Source organism: Psammomys obesus, unplaced genomic scaffold (genome assembly GCF_907164565.1).
Source record: "Psammomys obesus unplaced genomic scaffold, mPsaObe1.curated_primary_1811, whole genome shotgun sequence".
Classification (NCBI taxonomy): Eukaryota; Metazoa; Chordata; class Mammalia; order Rodentia; family Muridae; genus Psammomys; species Psammomys obesus.
The window spans coordinates 17524379-17547089 of record NW_026596051.1 but is presented as its reverse complement, the minus strand read 5'-3'; the positions used below and the strand labels follow the sequence as shown (position 1 = coordinate 17547089).

The window sequence follows — 22711 nt, the reverse complement described above, 5'->3', positions numbered from 1 at the left end:
GCCCCGCGCACCTGCAGCCAGCTGCTCGGCGCCCGGTGCTGCGCTCACCATCTACTTGCTCCGGCGGGTCCCGGCCCTGCCTGCGTGTCCGCCCCGTGCCGCAGCCCGGCCCGGGCGCAGCGCTGCGGAGGGCGAGGGCCGCCCGGAGCGCGGCCCGGGCCGGCGCGGCGATGATGAACAGATTCCGAAAGTGGCTGTACAAACCCAAGGTGAGCGGCTCCAGCTGCGTACCATGCCCCTGCGTCGCGCTTTCCCCGCTTCTTCACCCTGCAGGCTCCTCCTTGATAAGACAGACCTCATTTCCCCGGCCCTGTAGGAGTCCCTCTCTCCAGTTCCTGCGATGCCCCTTTCCTGCATTCCGAGACTTGGACAGACGTACACCTGTCTGGCACAGGCTGATCTTTCATAAATCCAGTACCGGACGGGCTTTTTCGGGTCTGGGTGTATTTATCATGTCCCCTCTCCCTCCTCGTCTCGGTACTGGTTGCGCCCAGCTTGCATCCAGCGGTCCCAGCCTGCGTGTTCAGAGCCCCTACTTCTTGGTTCTCTCTTTCTGTGCCACAATTATTCTGGCCTAGGATAGTGGGTCTCCCACCCTTCCTTCGCACTTCTGAACCGACCTTCTTTTCACTCCTCTTTCTCCAATCCCTAGGCTTTGGTTAGATCCTTTCTTCCTGTATCTTTTGAGGGCCCTCACGCCGCGGTCGGGTCCTCTCTCCCATCTGGTTTGGGACCTCGGTCCAGTTCACATCCCTATCCTGGTCCGGTACCCGCCTGCACTTTTTTTTTTTTTTTTTTTTTTTTTGGATCTAGGACCATTGCCGGTTGAGGCTCCTGGAGCCAGCAGCCGCTTCATGCTGGAGGTGCGATTCACTAGCTCACGCTTCTCTTGGCTACACTAGGTCGGGACCGGGCAGCGCACCCCGCGCCTCGGCAGCTGCGCCAGTCGCACTGCGGGCGCTGCGTCCCTGCCTGGGGCTGGCGGCCGGAGCTGGACCCAGTGCGATCTGCTCCAGGGTGGTGCAAAGCTGAGATCCAGCGAAGGTCCAGGACGCACCTGCAGCGTCCAAAACTGCATGTTGGGGGCCGGTGGCGCCAGGGGACGCCAGCGCTGGAGGTCTTCAGGGGGTCACGACCTGGGTGGGGTCACTGTGAAGATTAAGGGCGGGAGCAGTGCAGCGTCTGCCTGCTGGTGTCTCAGATCTCCTTCTCATTGGCCCACCCAAGGGACTGACCCTTCTTTTGCCGTGACTAGCCACTTTTCTTGGTTTAGGGTTTCTGTCCCAGACTCCGTGAATGGTCTCTCGGGTGGGGTTTCCTTAAAATCATGTCTGCTGGTGCGAGCGTTCTGGAGAGACACCCAGTCTGTTTGGAAGACTGGCACTCGAGGCTTGGGGGACGTTCAGGAACCTCAAAGGCTTATGTTTTCTGGCTGCTGAGGTCGGGAAGTTTTTTCCTGTGTTGGAGAGTGTTGGGGCGAAGGCTTACAAAGCGCAGGGCGCCCTTCATCAGCCTTGGCCTGGACAGGTGTTCTGGATTCTTGTACGCTGGCGCAGCAGCAGTTCGTGCTCCTGTCATCCTTGTAGTGGGGCACCGGTCCTGGGAGTTTTGGGGGAGGTGGCGACTCTTGGGACCCTGACGATGGGTGTGGTTTGAGCCTGCCGGCTATTAGCCACGCCCTAGGCATTTAACCTTCTTTTTGCAGCAAACCCTTGAATGTGCTCAGGGGCTGCCAGGGGCTGCAGCAGCTTTTGAGCTGCATATCTGTACCATGAGTGCCCCCCCCCCCCCCCTTGAGTGACTTTTTAGCACAAGAAAGACAAAACCAAACAACCACAACAAAACAAATTCAGTGATGAAAAGTCATTGCAGGGGGAGGGTTTTACTTTTTCAGTGAGGAATGACAGGGGACCAGATGGGACTGTTTGCAAGCCAAGCTACATCCCTGTCTCTGAGAATGCTTGTGGGGGCGCTGGGGATCTCCCAGGTGCCATTTCCAGCAGTGCCACAGTGAGAAAGGTGTGTCCTCAGCTGTTGTAAGGGAAGGAACAGTGCCTATATACCCATGGGTTATCACCCATAGCCGAAATCACAATGTCCTTCCCTTGAGGCTATGCACCAAAGTTAAAGATCATGTCCATAAAGTTGCCTGTTCAGCAGGCAATTGCTTTCTAGGTGCAGACCATGGCAAGCATGGAGCTGAGTTGGAAACTCTGGGTGATTCAGCCCAAAGCTTTGTACTTTTTAGAAGGAAGGAGATAGGTTAGATTCCCCACAGTCGCCCTGTTCCTTGTCCTCATCGCTCAGTAAGCTGTCTGACACTGTCCTTGCCCTCTGGGCTTGAGCCACTTCTCTGTCTCAGATCTCTGCTGTGGCCATGGCTGTCCACAGGACTGGTGCCCCGTGGTCATCTCTCGTTTGAGATCTCGTTATTGGATTTCAGTGTCTCAATTGTTTGAAGCATTGGGTTGTGTTATGCCATCCTAGTAGTTTTTTGTTTTGTTTTTTTCAGACCAAAGCTCAGATTTTTTTTTTTTTTTTTGCCTTCAATTATGAACTGGATTTTGTTTCTTTTTCCTGCTTATTTGAACATATTTTGGCACAAGTGAGCACAGAGGTGATTCCAGGCCTGGAAGAGTTAAGTGCTAGCAGCTGGGGATATCTGGGGAGGTGGCTGCTGACATGATCCCCTTTTCACTTTCCTATTTAGGTGGACTTCTTAAACAACATTTAAACGTAACTCCTGCTTTGGTTTAAAACCGAACACATGCCAGTTGTGTCACACGCCTGTAATCCCAGCACTCTGGAGGCAGAGGCAGGCAGATCTCTGTAAGTTTGAGGCCAGCCTGGTCTACAAAGGGAATCCAGGGCAGCCAAGGCTGCACAGAGAGACCCTGTCTCGAAAAAAACCAAACCAAAGCAAACCAAGACAAAGCAACAATAAACTGAACAAACACAGACCTGTTCATTACATGTGGTGGAAATATTTTGAAAAAAATGTCATTATTCCTACAGTTCAAAAAGCAATGGGAAATGGCTAGATTATTTTGTAAATGATACAGGTTTTGAGTTCTGAAGCACTAAAATTTGCTTAAGTTGGAGAAAAACATACCTGGTGACTGGTACAATAATTAATGTTAAAATAACATTTTCAAAGCATTGTATTTCCATTGATTTTCTTTCTTTCTTTCTTTCTTTCTTTCTTTCTTTCTTTCTTTCTTTCTTTCTTTTTTTTTTTTTTGAGACGTGATGTTTTTGTGCAGTCTTGGTTGTTCTGGAACTCACTCTGAAGACCAGGCCGGCATTGAACTCACAGAGATCCACCTGCTTCTGCCTCCCTGAGCGCTGAGATGCACCGTGCCTGGCTTCCATTGCCTTTTTTTTTTAAGTCAGTTTTTGAACAGCTCTGTTTCCCCCCGCCCCAGCCCCCCTTTTGTTTTGTTTTTCGTTGGTGTAGAGCTACCAGGCTCTGGAGGCTGAGGAAAACGCACGTATAGACAGACTTAGAGGCTGTGCTGTCTCTGTTTTGCTTTTCCTTAGAGCTCTTTCATGCAGGCAAAGACTCTGTCAGAAAGAATGTATACTCCAGAAAAGTGAGGCGGGTGGTGACCTCATTTGAAACAGAGGTCTTGGCTTCTATTATTTATTTATTTGTTTTGGTTGGCTCTAGCTTTCTCTGACTGAAGTGGGTGGATATTGCTGGTTACCAGGAGGGAGGAAGTTGGCATAAGAGGATAGGGACCCTAAGCTGAGACCATGCCTAAGCTGGGATTTCTTGGCTGCCATGGGCAAGCTTATTGGTGTGCATGGAGGATGCATTTGTGCTTCCTGTCTTTGAGGATGAATTGATTGGCAGGTGGCAGGCAGGTGGGTGTTGCTGGTCAAGGGTATGGGAATGGTAGATGTGGTATCTAGTTTCCAAACTCAAACCCCACACAAAGCCCTCTTGTCTCATCTCCAAACCCACTACCAGGGAAGGGGCTGACCTGCATGCCCCTCCTTTGCTGTGGAGTTTCCCTGCAGTCCTTCACTGAGTGATGTTGAGATACTGTTTGCAAACATTTAGGGTTCAGATTACAGATGAGATGGCCTTTACCAAGGGAAGGCAGTGAGACTTCTGGGTGTGTTTTCTTTTAACAAAGTTTTTAAAAGTTGCATTTGTTTGTTTGTTCATTTATTTATTGCACAGGGGTCTGTACATGCATGGAGCTCACATGGAGGCCAAAAGACAACTTTCAGAACTTGGTTCTCTTTTTCTCCATGTCTTGCACAGGGATAGATTTGAGGTCTTCAGGCTTAGCAGCAAGCACCCTTACCTGCTGAGCTGTCTTGCCAGTCCTTTTTTTTAAAATTAGTCAATTTGTGTGTGTGTGTGTTTAGGTCAAAGGTTGACCTTGAGCATATTTTTTGATTGCTTTCTGCCCTAATTTTTAAGACTGGGTTTCTCAATGAACCTGGACTGGCTGTTTCGACTAGACTTTCTGTCCAGGGAGCGCTGGGAATCCTCCTGGCACCCTCCTCTGGACACGGTGGTTCAGTGCTACATCTCGGCTTTTACGTGGGTGCCAGGGAATCAAACTCAGACTTCATGGTTGCTCAGCAAGCACTTTACCTGCTGCTATATCCCCAGATGGCCAGGGTCCAGATCCACAGTCAGGGGCCTTTCAAGTTCTTATTCCAATGCCAGCCCTTTCAGTAGGATGCCAGACCATCCTATTGGCTGCCTATCATTGGCCAACCTTCTCCCCCTATGCTCTGAGGGTGTGAGGTCCAGTAGAAGGTGGAGTCAAGTCTAGGGTTGGGGTAGGAGGGTAGTGGTTTCTGCCTCCATCTCCCATCCTTTCTTAAAGTCTTCAGACATGCATTTGGCTAGGGAGCTGAAAGTGGCTTCTTGGGTCTCCTCCATGCAGGCTCTCAGCAGGAAAGCTAGTCTCACTTCCCAGGCTTTCCCGTGGTTTCTGTAGTGGGGATTGTGAGGCCTCACAGCTCCTATTGTGAATCTGCAGGGCAAGGGAGGGGCATCGCTGCAGACAGGGCTAGTGTGGGTTTCTGTGGGACTTTGTCATCTCTCAGGCTCCATTCCCCATCCGAGCAGAAGGCTTACTGGAAAATGTGTGGTATGGTTTCTGTTAAATGGGCGAGTCAGAGCTGGAAGTCCTAAGCTTCACTTAATTGATATTTGGAATTGGCATCCAGGAGGGCCATGTGGGGGAAGGGAGCCGGAGTGCACACTGCTCTACACCAAATGGGACCGTGGTTACTTTCATTGAAACTTAAGAGGAGAGATGGTATTTAAGGCGATTTTAGTACCTGCTTTGGCACACTGAGCACTCCTAGGACAGCAGCCATGCTTCTCATAATAGTGCAGAAACGCACACTTAAGAGCCCATTAGTGTGGCACACTTTTGTCTTGTCAGAATTGGCAGCAACATGGTGCAGGTGTGTCCTGTCCCCTTCAGAGTTGGAGTGACAGTGAGCGGATCCTAGCTCAAAGAGAAACAGATGCGTAGAATTCTGTGAGTTTCAAGATTTTCTCTCATTTTAAGTTTTCCTGAGTCTTTGCTCTGGCTGTGGGTTCTGTGAAGTACTGGATCCAGAGAAAAGGCAGCAGGGGCTTCCCCCACGAGGGCCTGGGTAAGGATCCTTGCCCTATTCTTCTTAGCTCTGTGCCTTAGTTTCCCTAGTTGTCGGGTGGGTGAGGGGACCTGTCATGCACAGTTGCCGGGAGCAAAGACCCATAATGGTGGCTTAGCCACAACTGTTGCCAATGACAGTAGAACTCATGGGCAGGATGAGAGTGTGCGGCTTCGTTGCAGGCGCCCCGGAGGCTATGGGAGCCTTCGGCTGCTTCTGTCAGGGCCTTGTGAGGCTGCGCAGGTGCGCACTGCCCCTGCGGGGTTTTTTTTTGTTTGTTTGTTTTTTGGTTTGGTTTGATTTTTCTTGTGCTGAGAACAGACCCTGGTGCAGGTTACAGCAGGGATCCTGAAGGCCTCAGCCATTGGGAGCTGTAGCACAGCATGAGACCTGGTGGTGCTGTCTGCCAAGTACTTGCCCTATCCAGGCACCACCTTCCTGTTGTTGGGATGGTTAGGGCTGAATGGCGGACACCATGGCAGCAATGGGCCATCTTGTCAAGCCTGGCCCCAAGTCTCTCAAGCCATCTCCCATTGCTTGTGTCCCCTTCTGGATGGCTGGAGGCTCAGGATCCAGGATTAGGACCTCCAAGCCATAGGGTGCCAGGTTTTGAGGGAGAAGGACTCTGGAATAAGTGATAGCTTGGGACTTACCCTCTTTCCATTTGACCAATCTTTGGTTGGCCATGCTAGGTAGGTGGGGTAGATAGACTTCTTGTTAAACTCAGAGTTTTTTGTTTATTTTAACTATTCCAGTGGACTTTATTTTTACAGATGTCTTGGAAAGGACAAGTGATCTTGATGCAGGCTCACAGCCATGAAGAGGCAGAGCTGAGGCCTGTCAAACCTTAGAGCTAAAACAGAAACCATCCTTGTCCTTTCCATGTTAGCAAAGTCCCATTTTCTGCAGGAAGGAAGTGTGGCTGTTGTCAGCTTTTAAATGGGTCCCATTTGTCGAGACAATTACTTTTGTACTTTCCACAGTTGGGTTACAAAGAAACTTAGATATTGATGGGCAATCCAAGTGTTTAAGGGGGAAAAGACAAAAATGAATAGATTTTTTTTCCAAGTGATCTGAATAGATTAAGGAGAAGCAGAATAGAACATTTTCTATTATGGTAATTTATGTAGAGTAGTTGGATAAGATGAATGGGTAGTTTTCCCCTTACTGTATTTGAAGCTCTTCTGTTTCTCATTGTTTTTGCGCTGAGTGGAGGCAGCGGGTGGCAGAGAGTGTGGGTCCTCCCAGCTCCATGTGGCTACACTGTGCCTCTGCTGTGGTGAGTTTCTCCAGCTGAGCCTCGCTCTCCCTGCCAACCAGACATGATGGGACACTGGCTTCTCAGGGAGACGGGAGGCAGTAATCGTCAGAGTCTGAGACTGTTCCAGTTATTTTTAGGAATATTGTGACTGAAAAAACCATCCTTATCAACTACATAAATGTCAGTTAGTTAGGCTTTTATAAATAGTACATCCATATTCTTAGCAGTGTTACCAATAGTAAATAGCCAAAAGGTATGGACAGCCCAAGTGTCTGTCAACAGAACAGTGTGGGACCCTGGGATTGAACTCAGGTCGTCAGGGTTTGTGGCAAGCACCTATACTCACTTAGCTCTGTAGTCCTTTTTGAGGTTAATAGATAAGCATGGAAGAAGTGTTCGGGGTCCCAGTTCTTGAGGTACTTGCTCTTCTGGTTTTATAGCTGATGTCCACACATCTGGAAATGATCCCGGCCATCCCTGCTGGTGGGGTCACCTGTAGAGCAACTTTGAGGAGGATCCTTGCATCCCTGCTTATCCTCTTTTTCTGCTTGGGCAGCTGTGGGCCTTCACCTCTGGTTTCCAAAAGGTGCAAGTGGGGTGATGGCATGTCATGGATTGATTGTTGTGGGTTAATTCCATCCAGTTTCTATAACCACACACACATGTTGCCCAGCTGAGCGTAGCTTAGCTCTGTTGCAGTTTGTCAGGGAGTAGGGTAGGAATAGAGGGTGCTAGCCCCATAGGAAATTTGGAAGTTGGGTCATGTGGGCCTGACCTCACAGAGAGGGCAAGCCCCAGAGAGGTGACCCTTCAGCTGGGATAGTGGAAGGACAGACAGTAGTAGGCAGAATGAAGGCAAGGGGCTCAAGATCCCTATTGCAGGAGGCACCTGAGACGCAGGTGGATCTGGCCAAATTGCCATCTGTGTCTGGAGCACTGGGGATGAGGTGGGGACCACAAGGGAGTCAGCTCTGCTTTTGGGGATCGCAGTAGGCTTGCTGGTAAAAGAAGCAGGACATTGGGGAGGGTGACTTCAGTACAAGAATAGCTGGTGGCTCTTGATGGAGAGAAATGATGGACAGGGAGTCTGGATAGGGGTCTATGGAGCTGGATGGGGAAGGGGAGAACTAGGGGTACTGTGTGTAGAATGGGAAGCATGGAGAAGCTGGTGTGCAGGACAGGAGTTGGAGTTTGAAATGCCATGTTTGAGGGTCCTGCAGTTCCTCTGAGAGGAGGCTTAAAGAGAAGAAGGGACTTGGCCTCTGACCCTGGGGTACATATTGCAGATGGACAGCCCTACCCAATTGTCTGGAAATGTGAAAAACAGCACAGGACAGATTCTAAGTACTGAGCTGGCAAGGGAGAAGGTTAGTCTTCTAGATCTGGGAGTAAGAGCCAGCTAAAGCCTGGGGCTGGTGACGTGGGTCAGGCTGGGGTGGGGTGGGGTGGGGTGGTGGGGGTTCTTTATGGAAGCTTCAGCTGGATGGCATGTCCAGAGGGTGAAGCTTCAGCTGGGCAGAATAGTTCAGCTAGGTCTCACAGGTCCACAGAGGCCTGCACGCTACCTTGAAGCTGTACCCCACGCACCGGAGCTGTTCTGAAGGGAGATTTTGGGTGGCAGAGAAAAGGTGGCATTGCACACCCCAGGTTCAGCATAGCACAGGAAATCGCTAGCACAGCATCACTGATGACCCTCGCAGGACCGGTCCTCACTGGGTGGGGGCTGTCAGTCACTTCTCTGTGACAGCACCAAAATGTGTAAATGCAGAGATACCCTGGGAAGGACTCGGAGTGTTGGCTGAGGGATGGGAGGTTGGGGTTGGGGATCCCTTTCAAAATGTATCAAATGGGATTTCAGGAGAGAGCACTGAGTGGAGGAGGAGGCATTTTAGCTCATGGCTGGGATTTTCTTGAGATGAGGAATGGAGTTTGGTAAGCCCAAGTCCCAGATGGGCTTAAGCCCAAGTCCCAGAGTGACACGAAACAGGTCTGTCAGTGGGACTGCGGCTAAGAAGCAGCAGTTTCAGAAAGGCTTATGTGGCTTACAGTTCTGGAGGTTTAGGTCTGTGCTGGTTAGTTTTTGTCAGCTCAACACAAACTAGGGGAATCTGGGAAAAGGGAACGCCAGCTGAGAAAACATCCCCATCAGACTGGCTTGTGGGCAAATTTGTGAGGTATTTTCTTGTTGTGAGAGGGCCCAGCCCATTGTGGGCAGTATCACCTGGGGCAGATGGGCCTGGGTTATCTAAAGAAAGCAAGCTGAGCAAAGCCAGGGAGCAGCATTTCCCCATGGTCCTGTTCCAGTTCTTGCCTCGAGTTCCCACCTTAACTTCTCTGGATGATGGATTCTAAGCTGTCAGATAAAATAAACTCTTTTCTCCCCAAGTTGCTTTTGGTCATAGTGTTTATCACGTTAACAGAAAACAAGGTAGAACAAACTCCAACATCGGGTAGCCCTATTGGTTTGGCCTCTGGTGAGAGTTGTAAATGACAGACACTTTATGGTGTGCCTGCGTGTGTGTGTGTGTGTGTGTGTGTGTGTGTGTGTGTGTTTCATTGCCAAATGTGAAATCATAGAGGCTGTCAGTGGTCCCAATGAGTACCTCCCACCAGGCCCCACTTAAAGGTCCTATCTCCCAATAGCACCATCCTGTAGACCAAGTTTTCAGTTGCCATGGATGCTTGGGGGACACTAACCATCACACTGCAGAACACAGAAATCTAAGGGGCTAGAGGGAAAAGCACTGGCTTGGTAAAGGTTGTTTCCTCCTGCGTTAACAGCTGGGTTGGGTAAAGACTGGAGGCCTGGAGGCCTGTGGATGAGATCTTTTTGAGCTGGAGGAGCACACAGAAGCCTGGTCTCAGCTAAGCTGTAGTTTTCAAAGTGTGGAACAGAAGACTAAAAGTAACCACCCACAAATCCTCGCTGAAAAAGTACTGGAAAATCGTCTGCGAAAGAAATCAAAGTCAGAAGGAAAGAGTGGGAGGCAAGAAGCGCTGGCGGGCAGGGTGCCTGAGTGCACGTGGGCACAACCAAATAGCAGTTGCTGTGGGGAATGATGGGAACCTGTGCCTCTCAAGAATGAGGTGACGGCCTGCATGGGTTTGAGTGGGTGTGGGGTGTCTAACATGCCTGGCTTCGGACCGTGATTGCATTGTATGAGTTAATGCAGGGCAAAGGCTGGGATAACAGGGGCAGAACAGGTGACTTCTGAAGAAGGGAGGGAGGTGAGAGCAGGATGCCGTCAACTGAAGCAGCAAGGAGGGGACAGGGCAGCAAATGGGAGTCCAGTGACTCAGTAGGGGCAGCAGTGTTGTAGAATAACCACCCATGGACTGGCTTTTGTAGTAGATGGGAGCCAAGCTAGCCCACCTGGCCAGACTCTTTGATGGTGTTCAAAAGTCCTCCTGTGAGGTGTCGGCTGCAGATGATCCCTGGGATATACAGAGTGGTGGAAAGAGAAGAAATTACCTTGCTTGTCCTTTCCCAAAGCAAGGGAGTGAGTCTGTGTTCTTGATGGCAAGCTGCCTGCCAGCTACAGAGCCTGGAGGCCTGGTGCATGCGTGCTCACACACCGGTGTGTGTGTGTGTGTGTGTGTCACTGAACCTTCTGGGGGAGGCGGCTCTGGGAGGGAGGATGGCCTGCAGGACATTTGCTGAAGCCTTTTGGAAGGAAGAGAAGGAAGCAAGATTGGGTATGGGGAACTCTGGGCTGCAGTGCAGACTTAAGGGAGACCTCAGCTGACCCCATGGTCCACAGAAGCTGGAATGGCTCTCCAGGGTGGCCTACAGCTGGGCCAGGCTTCTCTTTCTCTGGTCAGTTTGCAGATGGAATTGCCTTCTCTTACTGGGGATGGGCAGGGGTATTGGCTACAATACTAGACGCTCCTGGGTCTTCCATGGGTCTTCCTGGGTCCAAGGTCTTCGGTGCAGCTATGCTATTTCAGGGTCCTCTGTCCTTGTTGCTGCTGGAATACTTCACTGATACTGACCTCACTGCTCCTTTCCTCAGCTCGAGGCTTCTGGAAAGGCCAGGCTGACCTGAAACCTGGCAGAGGCTTATCATATCAACTGTTCAACACTGCCAATCAGGAATAAGCGTTCCTCTCTCTAGTTTGAGTCTTTGTGTGTTTGTAGAGAGAAGGCCACATGTAGATCATGGTGGCTACTCTGTACTCAGACCTGTCTCCTGAAATGATGGGAGGACCTTTTACTCCACTGGGTGTGTGTTAAGTTACTCTGTGGTCTTGGTAACTTCAGGCTTTTGTCTCGGCATTGTGAGGAGGCATCAGGAGTAGCTACGCTTTCCAAGGCTGATGGAATTCTGATAGTTGGCCTTATCTTTGTCGGTCTCTTTCCCAGCTCTGGATGTAAACCCAAAGAGGCTGTAATTGCTGTTAGAGGGCTTCTGGCTGAATGGCTAAGCCATGGTTGGGTTCTGTGGAAGGCAGATGAGACAAGCCAACATTTGGTGCAAGGGTCCAGAAGCTGTTCTGGGTTTCCTGAGGTCTCAGTCTCCTCAGCTACAAGGTGACAGCTAGATAGGTCCCTTGTGCCTTGAACTAAACACAGAGGCTCTCAGAAGACCCACGGGCCACCCTCTGCTCCAGCAGCTAAGCACTGGCCCCTGGGAGCAGGCAGCTTTGCTCTAGAGGAGCTCTCTGAGTCTCATGAACCAGGGCTCTGAGCTGGGCAGACTGGGACCAGGTTGTATGGGTCAGGTGGGGCCTCTTAAAGGACACTGGTCCCTCTGACTCTAGCATTCTTGGATGTGCTTGTGGGTACCAGAGAGCCTCTGGGTGGTTTCCCAGTAGTGGGAGTGGTAAGGCTGGGAATTCCTATCTCTGAGTGTCCCCACAAAGCCTTTCCCATGTGGCCCCTAAGCCAAGGCAGGCCAGGGCTCCTGCAGCACTTGGAGGACCTCTCTCAGCACTGTCAGATACAGACTTCTGTCACGGATTAAAGGTGTATGCCACTAAACCTGTCAGGTTCTAGAATTTTTTTTCCACAACTCTTCTAGTCTTTTTCATTCATGTCCGTCTTTAGCAATGCTGGTGATGGCTGGCTGATATGATCTGCCCACTTCCCCCCTCTCCATGTTGCTTGCTTGCTTTGTCTGCCTGTGGCTGCTTCCCAACAGGCCTATGGATCCCTTTATAAAATAACGACAAAGTGGCTATCTTTCCGAGGAGCAGCTCTGGCTTGAGGACTTCCCCCCAAGTTGGCTAGCGCTCATGATTGTGCTCTCACTGCCCAATCAATCTTCAGCATCTGCCCGCTCAGAAGCTCCAGCATGGGTCGACAGAAGCAGCTCTTTCTGGGCCCTTGTGATGTTGGAGGGCCAGTACCCAGCCTCAGGGAGACTGAACTTCACGTTTCTAAGCCAAGCCCTGGGGCAACCCACCCTGGAGCTTGCTGGAGTCCTTGGCAAGGAGTCTTCATCCCTCAAGAGTGATGTCCCCAAGTAAGGGGAGCTCACAGAGGAGTTACAGAGATGGCTTCTTGACACAGAAGGCGTCAAGGCTGAGAGGAATTCAGATACAATAGCTAACATTTTGTGAAAACTACTTGACCATGTTACTCATTTCCCAATATGGCTGTCTTCCACAATGGCTTTACTTACAAGAGACAAATGGCAGGACTCCAACTATGCAAGCCACTTGAGGGTAAAATCTTCCTGACAAATGGGGAGGAACTTGCTATACTCCATGGGTGACTTCTAGGTCCCCATGTATCTACAATGACAGGTCACTTCTTCTGTGTTACAGGCAGGCAGATCTCTGTGAGTTTGAGGCCAGCTTAGTTGAGAAATCAAGTTTAGGACAGCCAAGGTTACACAGAGAAACTGTCTCGAAAAAAAAAAATGTAGAAGAGAGAAAGCATCGAACTTGAGTTATAGTTCTTCCTCTCCCTTAGGTGTTACTGTTTGTACCATGTATGTAATAACTGGGGGCTCCAGGTCGGAGCTGGAGTGATCTGAGTGAAGAGGGGAATTTCAATCCGACTAGGGAGTGCTGGATTCTTCCCAGCTCTGCACAGATGGTGTTTCACACTGGGAGGACATATCATTTCATCCACTTCTTGGATTGAAGAGAGCTTTTCACAGCTGAGTAAAGCTGCAATGTTCATGGGAAAGTTAGCAATCATGGTTGCTGGCCATACCCTTGGCACTGGGTGTCTGCACTGTGCTGCCGTCATGAGGGGTGCTGTGTGTTCTGAAGAGAACAGTTTGCACCCCCTGGTGCCTTGATGGGTGTCAGCAAGAGGACACTGACTAAATCCCTGTGCTGTGTAGTGATCATTCCCATGACAGGATCCCCCCATGTACCCAGAAACCAAGGCCTCTGTCCTGGGGCTGTGAGCTGGCATACAAACATTCTTTCTTAGGAGATGAGGGGTCTTTAGGATGTCTTGAGCACAGTCTGAGCTGTCACATCAAATGGCTCCTGACTTCTCACACCCACCTTTTGTAAGAGACTCAGTGTCCTGCAGCTACCACTGAGTCCACCCCTGCCCTTCCCCTGGCCATGTGAAGTCCTTTGGGCCAGGTGCTAGAGGGCCTGGGACCTCAGGCTGCTGGGGTTTGAGCAGGGCAGTGCAGCTGCAGCTAGGACAGCAATGGTCTTCAGATGCCCCCGTCCTAATCCCCAGTGTGACTATATCACACTGCAGAAGCTGAACCGATGGAACTCTATGGCTGCTGACGGGGCGTCCCTAGGTTAGTGGGATTTCCCTAGTTTTGTGAGAAGGTCCTGCAACTACGAGTGTCTGATGGTAGGCAAGTGAAGTGGGAACGGAAGGCGGGGGTCAGAGGGAGCCAGGACAGTGGAGGGCCAGAGAGGCACTAGTGTGAGTGGAGGTTGGCGTGCGCAGTGCCCAGATCTGGGGCACGGGAAGGCCCAGGGATGCTTTGCTGCACTCTTGCTGGCGCAGCTGTTGCAGGGCCCAGGGTTTGCAGCAGCTGATGAACAGCAGCTGCTGGGGCTAGCTCTGCCTCCTGGGAGCTGTCAGGGTTCAGGAGTTCATGCTCAGGACAGCAGGGCCTGACCAGACGTACCAGGTGTCCCTCAGGGCATGGTTGACAGACCCCGGAGTGTCCACCCTGGGCTGGGCTGTGGTGTGAGTCACAGTGTGAACAGGTTGTGAACAAGCCTCAGCAGCATCGTGGTAAGTGCCTCAAAATATCACACGCGCATGACATCCTTTTTATAGAGTTAAAAACAACCCAAAAATACATTTTAGGATGACATACGGCAACAACCAAGCTGTCTGGAGGGGCCACAAGAGCTGGGCTCAGGTGAAGGTGGCACTGTGGGGAGGGCGCATGAGGGCGGGTGGACGTGACTGAGAAGGTTCCGTCTGTGTGCTGGCCGATGGACTCACAGGCCCCCGGTCTGAGATAACCTTTGCAGCCTCTAACTTGTTGGCAGAGTCGAAAAAGTGTGTGTCTTCAGCCTGTGAAGCCTGCCTTCCAGGGAGTTCCCACGCCAGGGATTTAAATGTCCACAGCATTGTCTGAGAAACAGCAAGCTTCTTGGAGAGTAAACAATTACCCCTAGTTAGCCAGAGGCACAAGTGTTGTTTGACTGGTCATCAGTTGACCCGATAGTCCACATTCCTCCACAACCTGCGCATCCAGTGCAAGGAACTTTGGGAATCCCTGGGTGTTCTGTGCTGAGAACTGTGTGGGCCTCTGGGTGCCTTGCAACAAGTTCCTGGGGAGACTTCCACAAGCCCTATGTCAAGTTTCTCCTCGGGCCTCCCAGGCGCCTCACGCTGAGGATCTGTAGGGGCGGTGGAGTACCAGGTTGCCGGGGTGGCTGTTGGGGTGCCTCGCTTTTAGAATCTGCGTGGGCCACTGGGTGCCGGGGAGGCCTCTGGGTGCAGGGACTCCCAGACTCTGCAGATGAGAAATAATTGACCAGCTCAGATCAATGAGACGTCTTTGGTGGCGAGAAAGACACAGCCTGTGGTCCTTTTAGGGGGAGCTCTGTAAATTCACTTCCTTCCAAGGCAGAAGCAAAAGAGCCTTTTTTTTGCTGAATATAGAAGGGCTCTTTTCTTGGAACGCCAGGATCGATCTAGCGGGCTCATTTATCTACATTTTTCGAGTTCTTCCAGCTGAGGTGTGTGAATCATGGTTCTCATTAAGCTGACGGTCGAAGCTCCAGTGACGTCAGTTTAAACACTGGCTGGGTATGGGGAGAAATGCCAGGCGGGATAATCTTTCCTCCCCATTATGGGAAATGTTCAGGGAAGGGAAGAAAGCTCACATGATGCACTATGAGCTGCAAATTTTAGTTGTATTAAAATAATTTTAGGTGATGTGTGTTGCACACCTGTAATTCCAGCTTAATGGAGGCCCGAGGCAGGCGGATCTCTAGTTTGAGTCCAGCTGGGACTAGGTAGCAGGGCCCTGTCTCAAAAACATTTTCCATATAGATGTATGATCCAGTTAGACACAGAAAGATGGTCTCAATAAGAGCTCTAAGTCTGGGGCTGTAGAGACGGATCGGGGGTTAAGAACACCAGCTGCTCTTCCGGAAGGCTTGGATTCCCAGCACTCTCATGTCTCCTCACAACTGTCTGTAACAACTCCAGTTCCAGATGATCTAGTGCCCTCTGCTGGCCTTTATAGGCACTGCATGCATATGGTGCACAGAGATTCATACAGGCAAAGCACTCATAGATACAAAATAGAATACAGTTAAAAAGAGTCCCAACTTTATTTTGTTCCACGGTAAAGGATGAATCTGTCCTGACCAGCTTTGTAAACACTGGATTTAAGTGGCCTCTTTCCTAAATGATTATACCCATTGTCTGTGTGGATTACAAAAGAGAATGATGTAGCCATCTCCCTTTGAGCGTCTTGTCTGTTTCTGTTGTAACATGGCGTTTACTTAGTGGAGTTTTGTTGAGGCTGGAAAGTGAGTGCCTGGTGGTGCTTATTTGTGGGGCAGGTTGGGGCCACTGAATGCATCCACACTGAGCTCCTTGAGCTGAGCTGTACAGCAGGAAGCTCCCCCAGGGTATGCCCTCACAGGGAGATGACTTTTCCTCTCTAGGACTATTTAAAAAACAAAACAAAACCAAACAAAATTCAGAGCTGGAGCGTTGGCTCAGTGTCAAAAGCACTTGATGTTCTTGCAGGACTGAGGTTAGATTCCCGTTATCCACACAGGGCAACCATAGGTACCTGCAACCCTAGCTCCGGAGGATGCCCATGGCTGTCTGGGCACCCATGCACATGTGGCATACGAATTACACAGATACACGTAACACACATAAAAATAAGAAAAATAAATCTTTAAAAAAGTAAAATCCAGGTAACATTAAATTTACTTCTTTTTCTCTTCCTCTGTCTCCTCCTCCATATTTCATCATCACAAAAGGAAGCTTTCTTTGTACTGGTCAGGCAGCCTCTCTAACATTGAACCTTCCTGAGCCCCTAGTCCACATGTTTTCTGGGGAGCTGCAGTGAGGACCTGTGAGGAGCAGTAGAAAGATGGTCCCAGTGGGTGATGACTCTATCACAGGACCGGAGGTGAACCGCCCAGGACAGCAGAGAGCAGGACCGGGTGTTAGCCCACCTGACCCACAAGTACCAGGAGCCCCTTGGATCAGGGCTCGGCCTTCCCCACCTCATCCCTGATGCTGGTTTCAGCACCTCTGACCATAAATGGACACCAAGGGGACCCAGCCAACTGCACAGATCTGCTGTTGCCTCCAGAAATGTGAAGTGTCCTGATAGAAAATAGAGCTCAACACTGAAGAAAAACACGCTGTTTCTCTGTAAATCAGTTAAAGACATAATACATTTGAGGGTCCTAGGTACAGTGGGAGGGCTATTCCTTCCGAGAAGGTTCTGACAAACCCCGGGGAAGCCTCATACCACCCGAAGGAGGGGAAAATGCTGACAGCTGGCACATCTTGAACCTGCTCGGAGAGCTAAGGTCATGGGGCAGGGCATATGATTGGGTGCAAAAACCAGGTCTTAAAACTGGCCCCTGAAAAACAAAGCAAAAATGAAAAACAACCAGCCCCTGAAATTCCATACTCTAACTCCCTGCCCCTGAAATATGCGATATGACTCTTTTTTGTTTTTGTTTTTTTTTATTTCAGTTTTTGAGACAGGGTTTCTCTGTGTAGCCCTGGCTCTCCTGGAACCAGCTCTGTAGACCAGGCTGGCCTTGAATTCAGAGATCGCCTGCCTTGGCCTCCTGAGTACTGGGATTAAACTAAAGGTGTGTGCCACCATTGCCCGGCACAATATGACTTTCAGGTCCAACTTTATCATTTTGTGGCTTGGTACTCTCCTCTTGGCCATCTAGTGGGCCTGGGCCAGGATTCCCCCAGGACCTGGCACTCTCTACAGAAGATGGTAGAGATCAGAGAGAGGAAGCCTGTTGGATTTCTGCTCAGGAAGGAAGGAGCACACTAGAGGTATGCCGGAGGACCAGCAGCTGAGAGACACCCTGCTGACAGCCACCAAGCAAGGGAACCTCACACGGTGCCACCGCCCAGTGCCAGATTCTGCCAGATGCCTGGTCGAGCCTGGAAGTGATTTCTCTTCAGAGATTCCTCTCCCTCCGTAGATTCTCACAGAGCAGAGAACCTGAGCGTGTGGAACGTGGCATCTGACCCATGGAGCCACGCTCTAATAAATGGGTCATTTCAGGCGGCAGGGTGTGGAGCAGTTTGTCATTTGGCACACACACAAAAATAGATATCCAGGCTGACAGATGGATGGAATTCTGCTGGGGGAACAAGCCTTCCGGTCAGTGACCTGCTCAGGGACCCATTCACCTGGGCAGAAAAGAGAGAGGAGCAGTTGCCATAAGAGTGGGTTAAAAAACAAAACAAAACAAAACAGAAGCTGAGGGTCTTCCAATTTTGTATTTGTTACTTTTCTCCTGGTGGTGGCTCGCTGCTTGACATAGTTGAGTGGAGAAGGGATCTGTTTTGGGACATGGTTTCAGGGGATTCAGTCCATAGTCCCTTGATCCCATGTGGTTGGGTATGATTTCCTGGTGGCAGAAGGGTGTGGTGGAGGAGGCTGTTTACCTCAGGATGAAGGAGGCACTGGGACTAGGTAGAGTTTCAAAAGGTGAGACCCCAGAGGTCTGTTTCCTTTACCCCACCTCCTTAAAGACTGTAGAATCTCCCAAAACATCATTGCTAGCTTGGAACCAGTGTCTGACACATAAGTCCATGGTGTCATTTCATAGCTAAACCACATCAGAGTCTTTTCTTCTGTCCCTTCTTCTCTCGTTCCCTCCCTTCTTTCCTTTCCTTTGACAGTATCTGATGGCTAGATCTGTAGCTTAGCCAGCATGGGCCAAAGCAGGCTAGGCTGGCCTTGAATCTACCAGGTGGCTAAGGGTGACCTTAAACTTCTGATCTGCCATCACCTCCTAGTGTCTATCCTGGCTTACGAGGTGGCAGGGATTGACCTCAGGGCCTTGTGCATACCAGGCACCCGAACTACGTCCCCAACACTCCACAGCATGCTCCTAAAAACCTGTGCTTGCCTGACTAACTTTGGAGTCCTTGGGAGTATTGTGTTCAAGCCAGAGACAGAATGAACATGAAAGGTTTTTACTGCCTTATGAAGTCATTAAGGTGGACAAGCCCATAGAGACAAAAAGCACAGAGGTTGCAGAGGGCTGGTGGGAGGCAGGAGGATGATAAGTCAGTTTAATGAAACTGTTTCATTTTAGGATGGAGACAGGTGGGGGGGGGCTGTCAGACAACTGTGAACTGCTTAACATTAATGAACTACAGAGCAAAGGCAGTTTAGATGGCAGATCCTGTGATTCGCATTCGCTACTATGAAGAAAGAGAAGACTGAACTAAGTGACAATTGACCTAAGACAGAAACAATAACTATTTCTGGATTTGTAACACCCGTAGAAAGTGGATGTGTGACCGTAATGGCCTAAAGCAGAAGGGACGTGCCCAGGAACACCGTGGTGGCCTTGCCTACTTTAGGGACTGAGTACAAGTCTTTTCTTTTAAAGAGAATATGACAGAAAACACAGTTGTACCCCCATCCTGCCAGGGAGCACCCACAGAGCATGGAAAAGCATGATGAATTTGAACACAGGCTGAGGAAGCTCAGGGCAGTTTAAACCTCAGAGCAGCCATCTAGAGAGCTGCAGAGAAGCTGCCAGTGGGAAGATGTGGAACTTGGTGATGGAGAAGGGAGGGAAGGAATAGGGACAGAGAATGACTGGGACAGGAGAGTGGAGTTGTTGGTGGGGTGGGGCTGGGAGGGGTGGGGTGGATATGGTCTCTCATTGGTCTTTTGGGACATGGTTGTGTGGGGTCATGGGGTGGCACTGAGCACACGTTGATGGCCTGAAGTTTGCTCCCTGCTCTGGGATGGCCTTCTTGTACGAAATGACCCTTCCCGTACGACATGACCCCAAGCTGTGAAGCACCTCTGCTGAAGAGCACACATCTTGTCTGAGGCCTGTTCTCATGAGGCTCTCTCATCTGGGGAGCCCTGTGCTAATGCAGCCTGGGGTTGGGCCTGTTTTATTCTAGAAAGAAAGCCTCCCTTATTTATGACTCTATGCTTGCTTACCTTTGCCTTCAGAACATATTTTAAGAAGAATTTCCTTTGCCTTCTGAACGTGTTTTAAGGGGGGCTGTAGCTCAGTGCTAGAGTACTTGCCTAGTATGTATGAAGTCCTGGATTCAATTCAAGCACCACACACAAGCAAGGATAAAGCGCATCCTGCCTTGTGAGTTGAGGCAGCTGCTGCTTGCTCTCTGCATCCTGCAGTGGCAGCTGGGAGTTGTTGGGGGTCTGGTGCTGACTACCCTCACTGCCTTGTCCTCTGCAGCTTTCTCAGCCTGACCCTGGGAAACTGAGCTCCGAGACTTCCAACATCTAGGGCATTTAGTGGCATCACCACTGTCAACGGTCATTCTATGGATGCTCCACTCTCAAAGTCTTTCTCCAAACGCAGTTGGAGAAAGGGTCGAGGCCATGAGTAGGGTCGAGGCCAGCTGAGCACAGGCTTGCTCTTCTGAGGTGCCCCTTCCATTGTTGCGTAGCACTCGGGTAGGGGAGGGAGAGAGATTTACAGCCAGCCTGGGGGACTGTGCTGTCTTATTGCTGTCTGTGACCTTTTTCTTTGCTGCTGGGATTTTATTCCGTGAGATAATTGTGCTTGGAGTCAACATTATTAGCAGTGACCTTGAGGAACTAACTGGGAAGTTGACGTTGTGAAAGCCTTAAATTTGCCTCACTTGACGGGATCAGTGTTTAATATGGTTGTAATTGCTGAGTTTTATGTGTCTTAATATCTTAAAAATTTATTCCTGACTTCGAAGGGAATTGATTGCAGCACCTCCATGGGATAACCAAGACAGGCCTTCTCCACGCCCCGGGCAACGTGGACTGTATCTGTCTTGCTGGGTTGAGTGTACTTGGAGGGGAGCCCATGGTAGTCTTCTGTTTGGGTAGCTCACGAATCAGTGTTTAATCTGTGAGGAAAACAAACAGGGTCAGGCAACCACCATGCTCTGGAAAGGAAAATATGTTCTAGGTGGTTAAACACCTCACTGAACCAAAAGGAACCAAAATTATGACAGAAAGATGCAGAGACAAGCATATCTCTCTTGGAGTAGGGGAGCTCTGTAGGCATTTGGGGTTGGAAGTCGGAGAGGCAGCTCTATCATGAGTCCTGACATCTTAAGACTTGGGGAGAAAACTACCACATAGTTAAAAGATGGGAGTCAGAGAGAAGAAATCCGAAAAAAACAAACAAACAAACAAACAAACAAGCAAACAAACAAACCTGTACCGTAACAATTATGACAAGTGCTCCAGGGAAACACAGACAAAGATCACCACCTCAAGGTAACAAGTCAGGCTTGGTGGCACACAGTGCGAAGCCAACTGCAGCCCAGGGGACGGTTAGGGTTGCGCCATCATCCATCCTCAGCTTGTAGCATACATTTCCCAGACCAAGATGGTTTCTAAGAATTTCAACTTTGTTACCTATTCCTTGTTATTAATCTCCTCTGTTCTGTGTTCCAAGGTTCCAAGCCTTCTTTGTGTTTTCTAGTTCGGATATTGCCCGAGTTAGTAAGCATTCCATCCTTGTAACAGAAAGCTCGAGATAGCCAACATATAAAGGGAATAGGCTTGCCTCATGTGGGAGGCTCCAGCCCCCACAGTTTTTGGTGTGTGTGTGTGAGTGTGTATGTGTGTGTGTGTGTGTGTGTGTGTGTGTGTGTTTCCTGAGACATGGTTTCTGTGTTAAGCCTTGGCTGTCCTAGAACTCACACTGTAGACCAGGCTGGCCTTAAACTCACAGAGATCCACCTGCCTCTGCCTCCCGAGTGCTAGAAGTAAAGTTGCGTGTCACCAATGCCAGGCTAAGTTTTTTAAGTTTTATTTTTATTATTTTTAATTATGTGTATTGTGTGTGCCTGCGTGTATGTATGCATATATGAGCACAGGTACCCACAGAGGCCAGAAATGTCATCTAGCTGAAGCCTGACTTATAGGTTGTTAGCCGCCTGGAGTAGATGCCAGGCCTCTGCAAGAGCAGTCTACACTCTTAATAATTGGCCCCTGTGGTTGATTCTTGTAATGAGGCTGCACATTGTGGCAAACTGCCTCACTCCCTCAACTGCGAAGCAAGGAGGAGGATAGATGTTAGGATCCCACAATTCCTTTGAGGCACAATGACCTCAAGGCCTTTCACCAAGCCCTACCTCCTAAAGATTCCACCTCCTCCTAGGACCACCCTGGAGTCTAAGTCTTTAACACTTGGGTGCTTGAAGACAGTCCTCATCCAAACCACAGCTCTGTCAGAGGCGAGTGCCAGTGTGCAGGCTGGCCAGCTGGGGAGCGGTGAGCTCTGTTTGGCTCTGGCAAGTGCCCTCAGTCACAGTTCTGCCCCGAGGAACTCATTCTACGGAAATGGCTGCACAGGTTCAGCCCATCTGACATGGGAGCAGCCCGGGAGGACGTGGGAGAAGTTGTTCAATGCTGTTTTGTTCACAACTGCAAAATGCTGGCAGAACCCTCCCTTTGAAAGCTGCAGTAGTGGTGTGGTTAAAAAGTGCACATACCCACATAGAGGCATACATAATTAATAACTAATAATAATAATAATAAAAAACCTTAGATGAAGAGTGAGCGAAAGGGCTACCCGCTGTTAATCCGGCTCCCCCCACACCTGCATGCATGTGTACACACATAGAAATGCACATACATACACACATAGTTTCAACATTGCCGTGGAGTAAAGCTTCATGCAGCCAGAGTATTAGTACAGTCCAGAGAGCTGCTGAGGCACGGCTTGTGAGGTATGGTGTAGAGTGTGCACGCTTGTACCTGTACAATGAGAAGGATTCTTCAGGTTGTGCTTCTTGATGCATCTTTTCTTCCATGTCAGTGCTTGCGGATAATCCTCTTTTCTTGTATTTAAAAAAATATTTTGCGTCAGCCACATACTACATACGTAGAAGAGCATTAGAGAAAGAAATAGAAGGGGTTTTCCACTTCTTCCATCACAGGCATTGTCTTCAGAGCTGGAGGGGAGTCTGCTCCTCTGGGGGGGCCAGTGGTGGAGGTGTTGTTGGGAGCGGGGGATTCGTCCCCTATGCGGGCGGCAGGCCAATGTCCTCCCTGCGGGTCCCTCCGCTCCCTGCTTCTGTTCTGGCTTCTCCGTATCCTGTCAGTTGCCACCACAGAGGCCAAGCCATTAGTTTTTCCCATGTCGCTCAGATTTGCTTCTGTTCTGAAGAAGGAGTGATGGCGTGGGGTGCATTTCTGGGGCCCTGCAGTT

At 50.0% G+C, this 22711-nt stretch overlaps 1 protein-coding gene across 1 annotated transcript in view; it reads left to right on the top strand.

Moving 5' to 3' along the window:
* Zfyve28 (zinc finger FYVE-type containing 28) overlaps positions 1-22711 on the top strand; it is an 89096-nt gene continuing 66385 nt past the window's right edge. The window contains exon 1 of the mRNA XM_055624314.1: positions 1-209. Coding sequence (XP_055480289.1) covers positions 171-209 — 39 coding nt within the window. The 5' untranslated portion in view covers positions 1-170. The remainder of the gene's footprint in view (positions 210-22711) is intronic.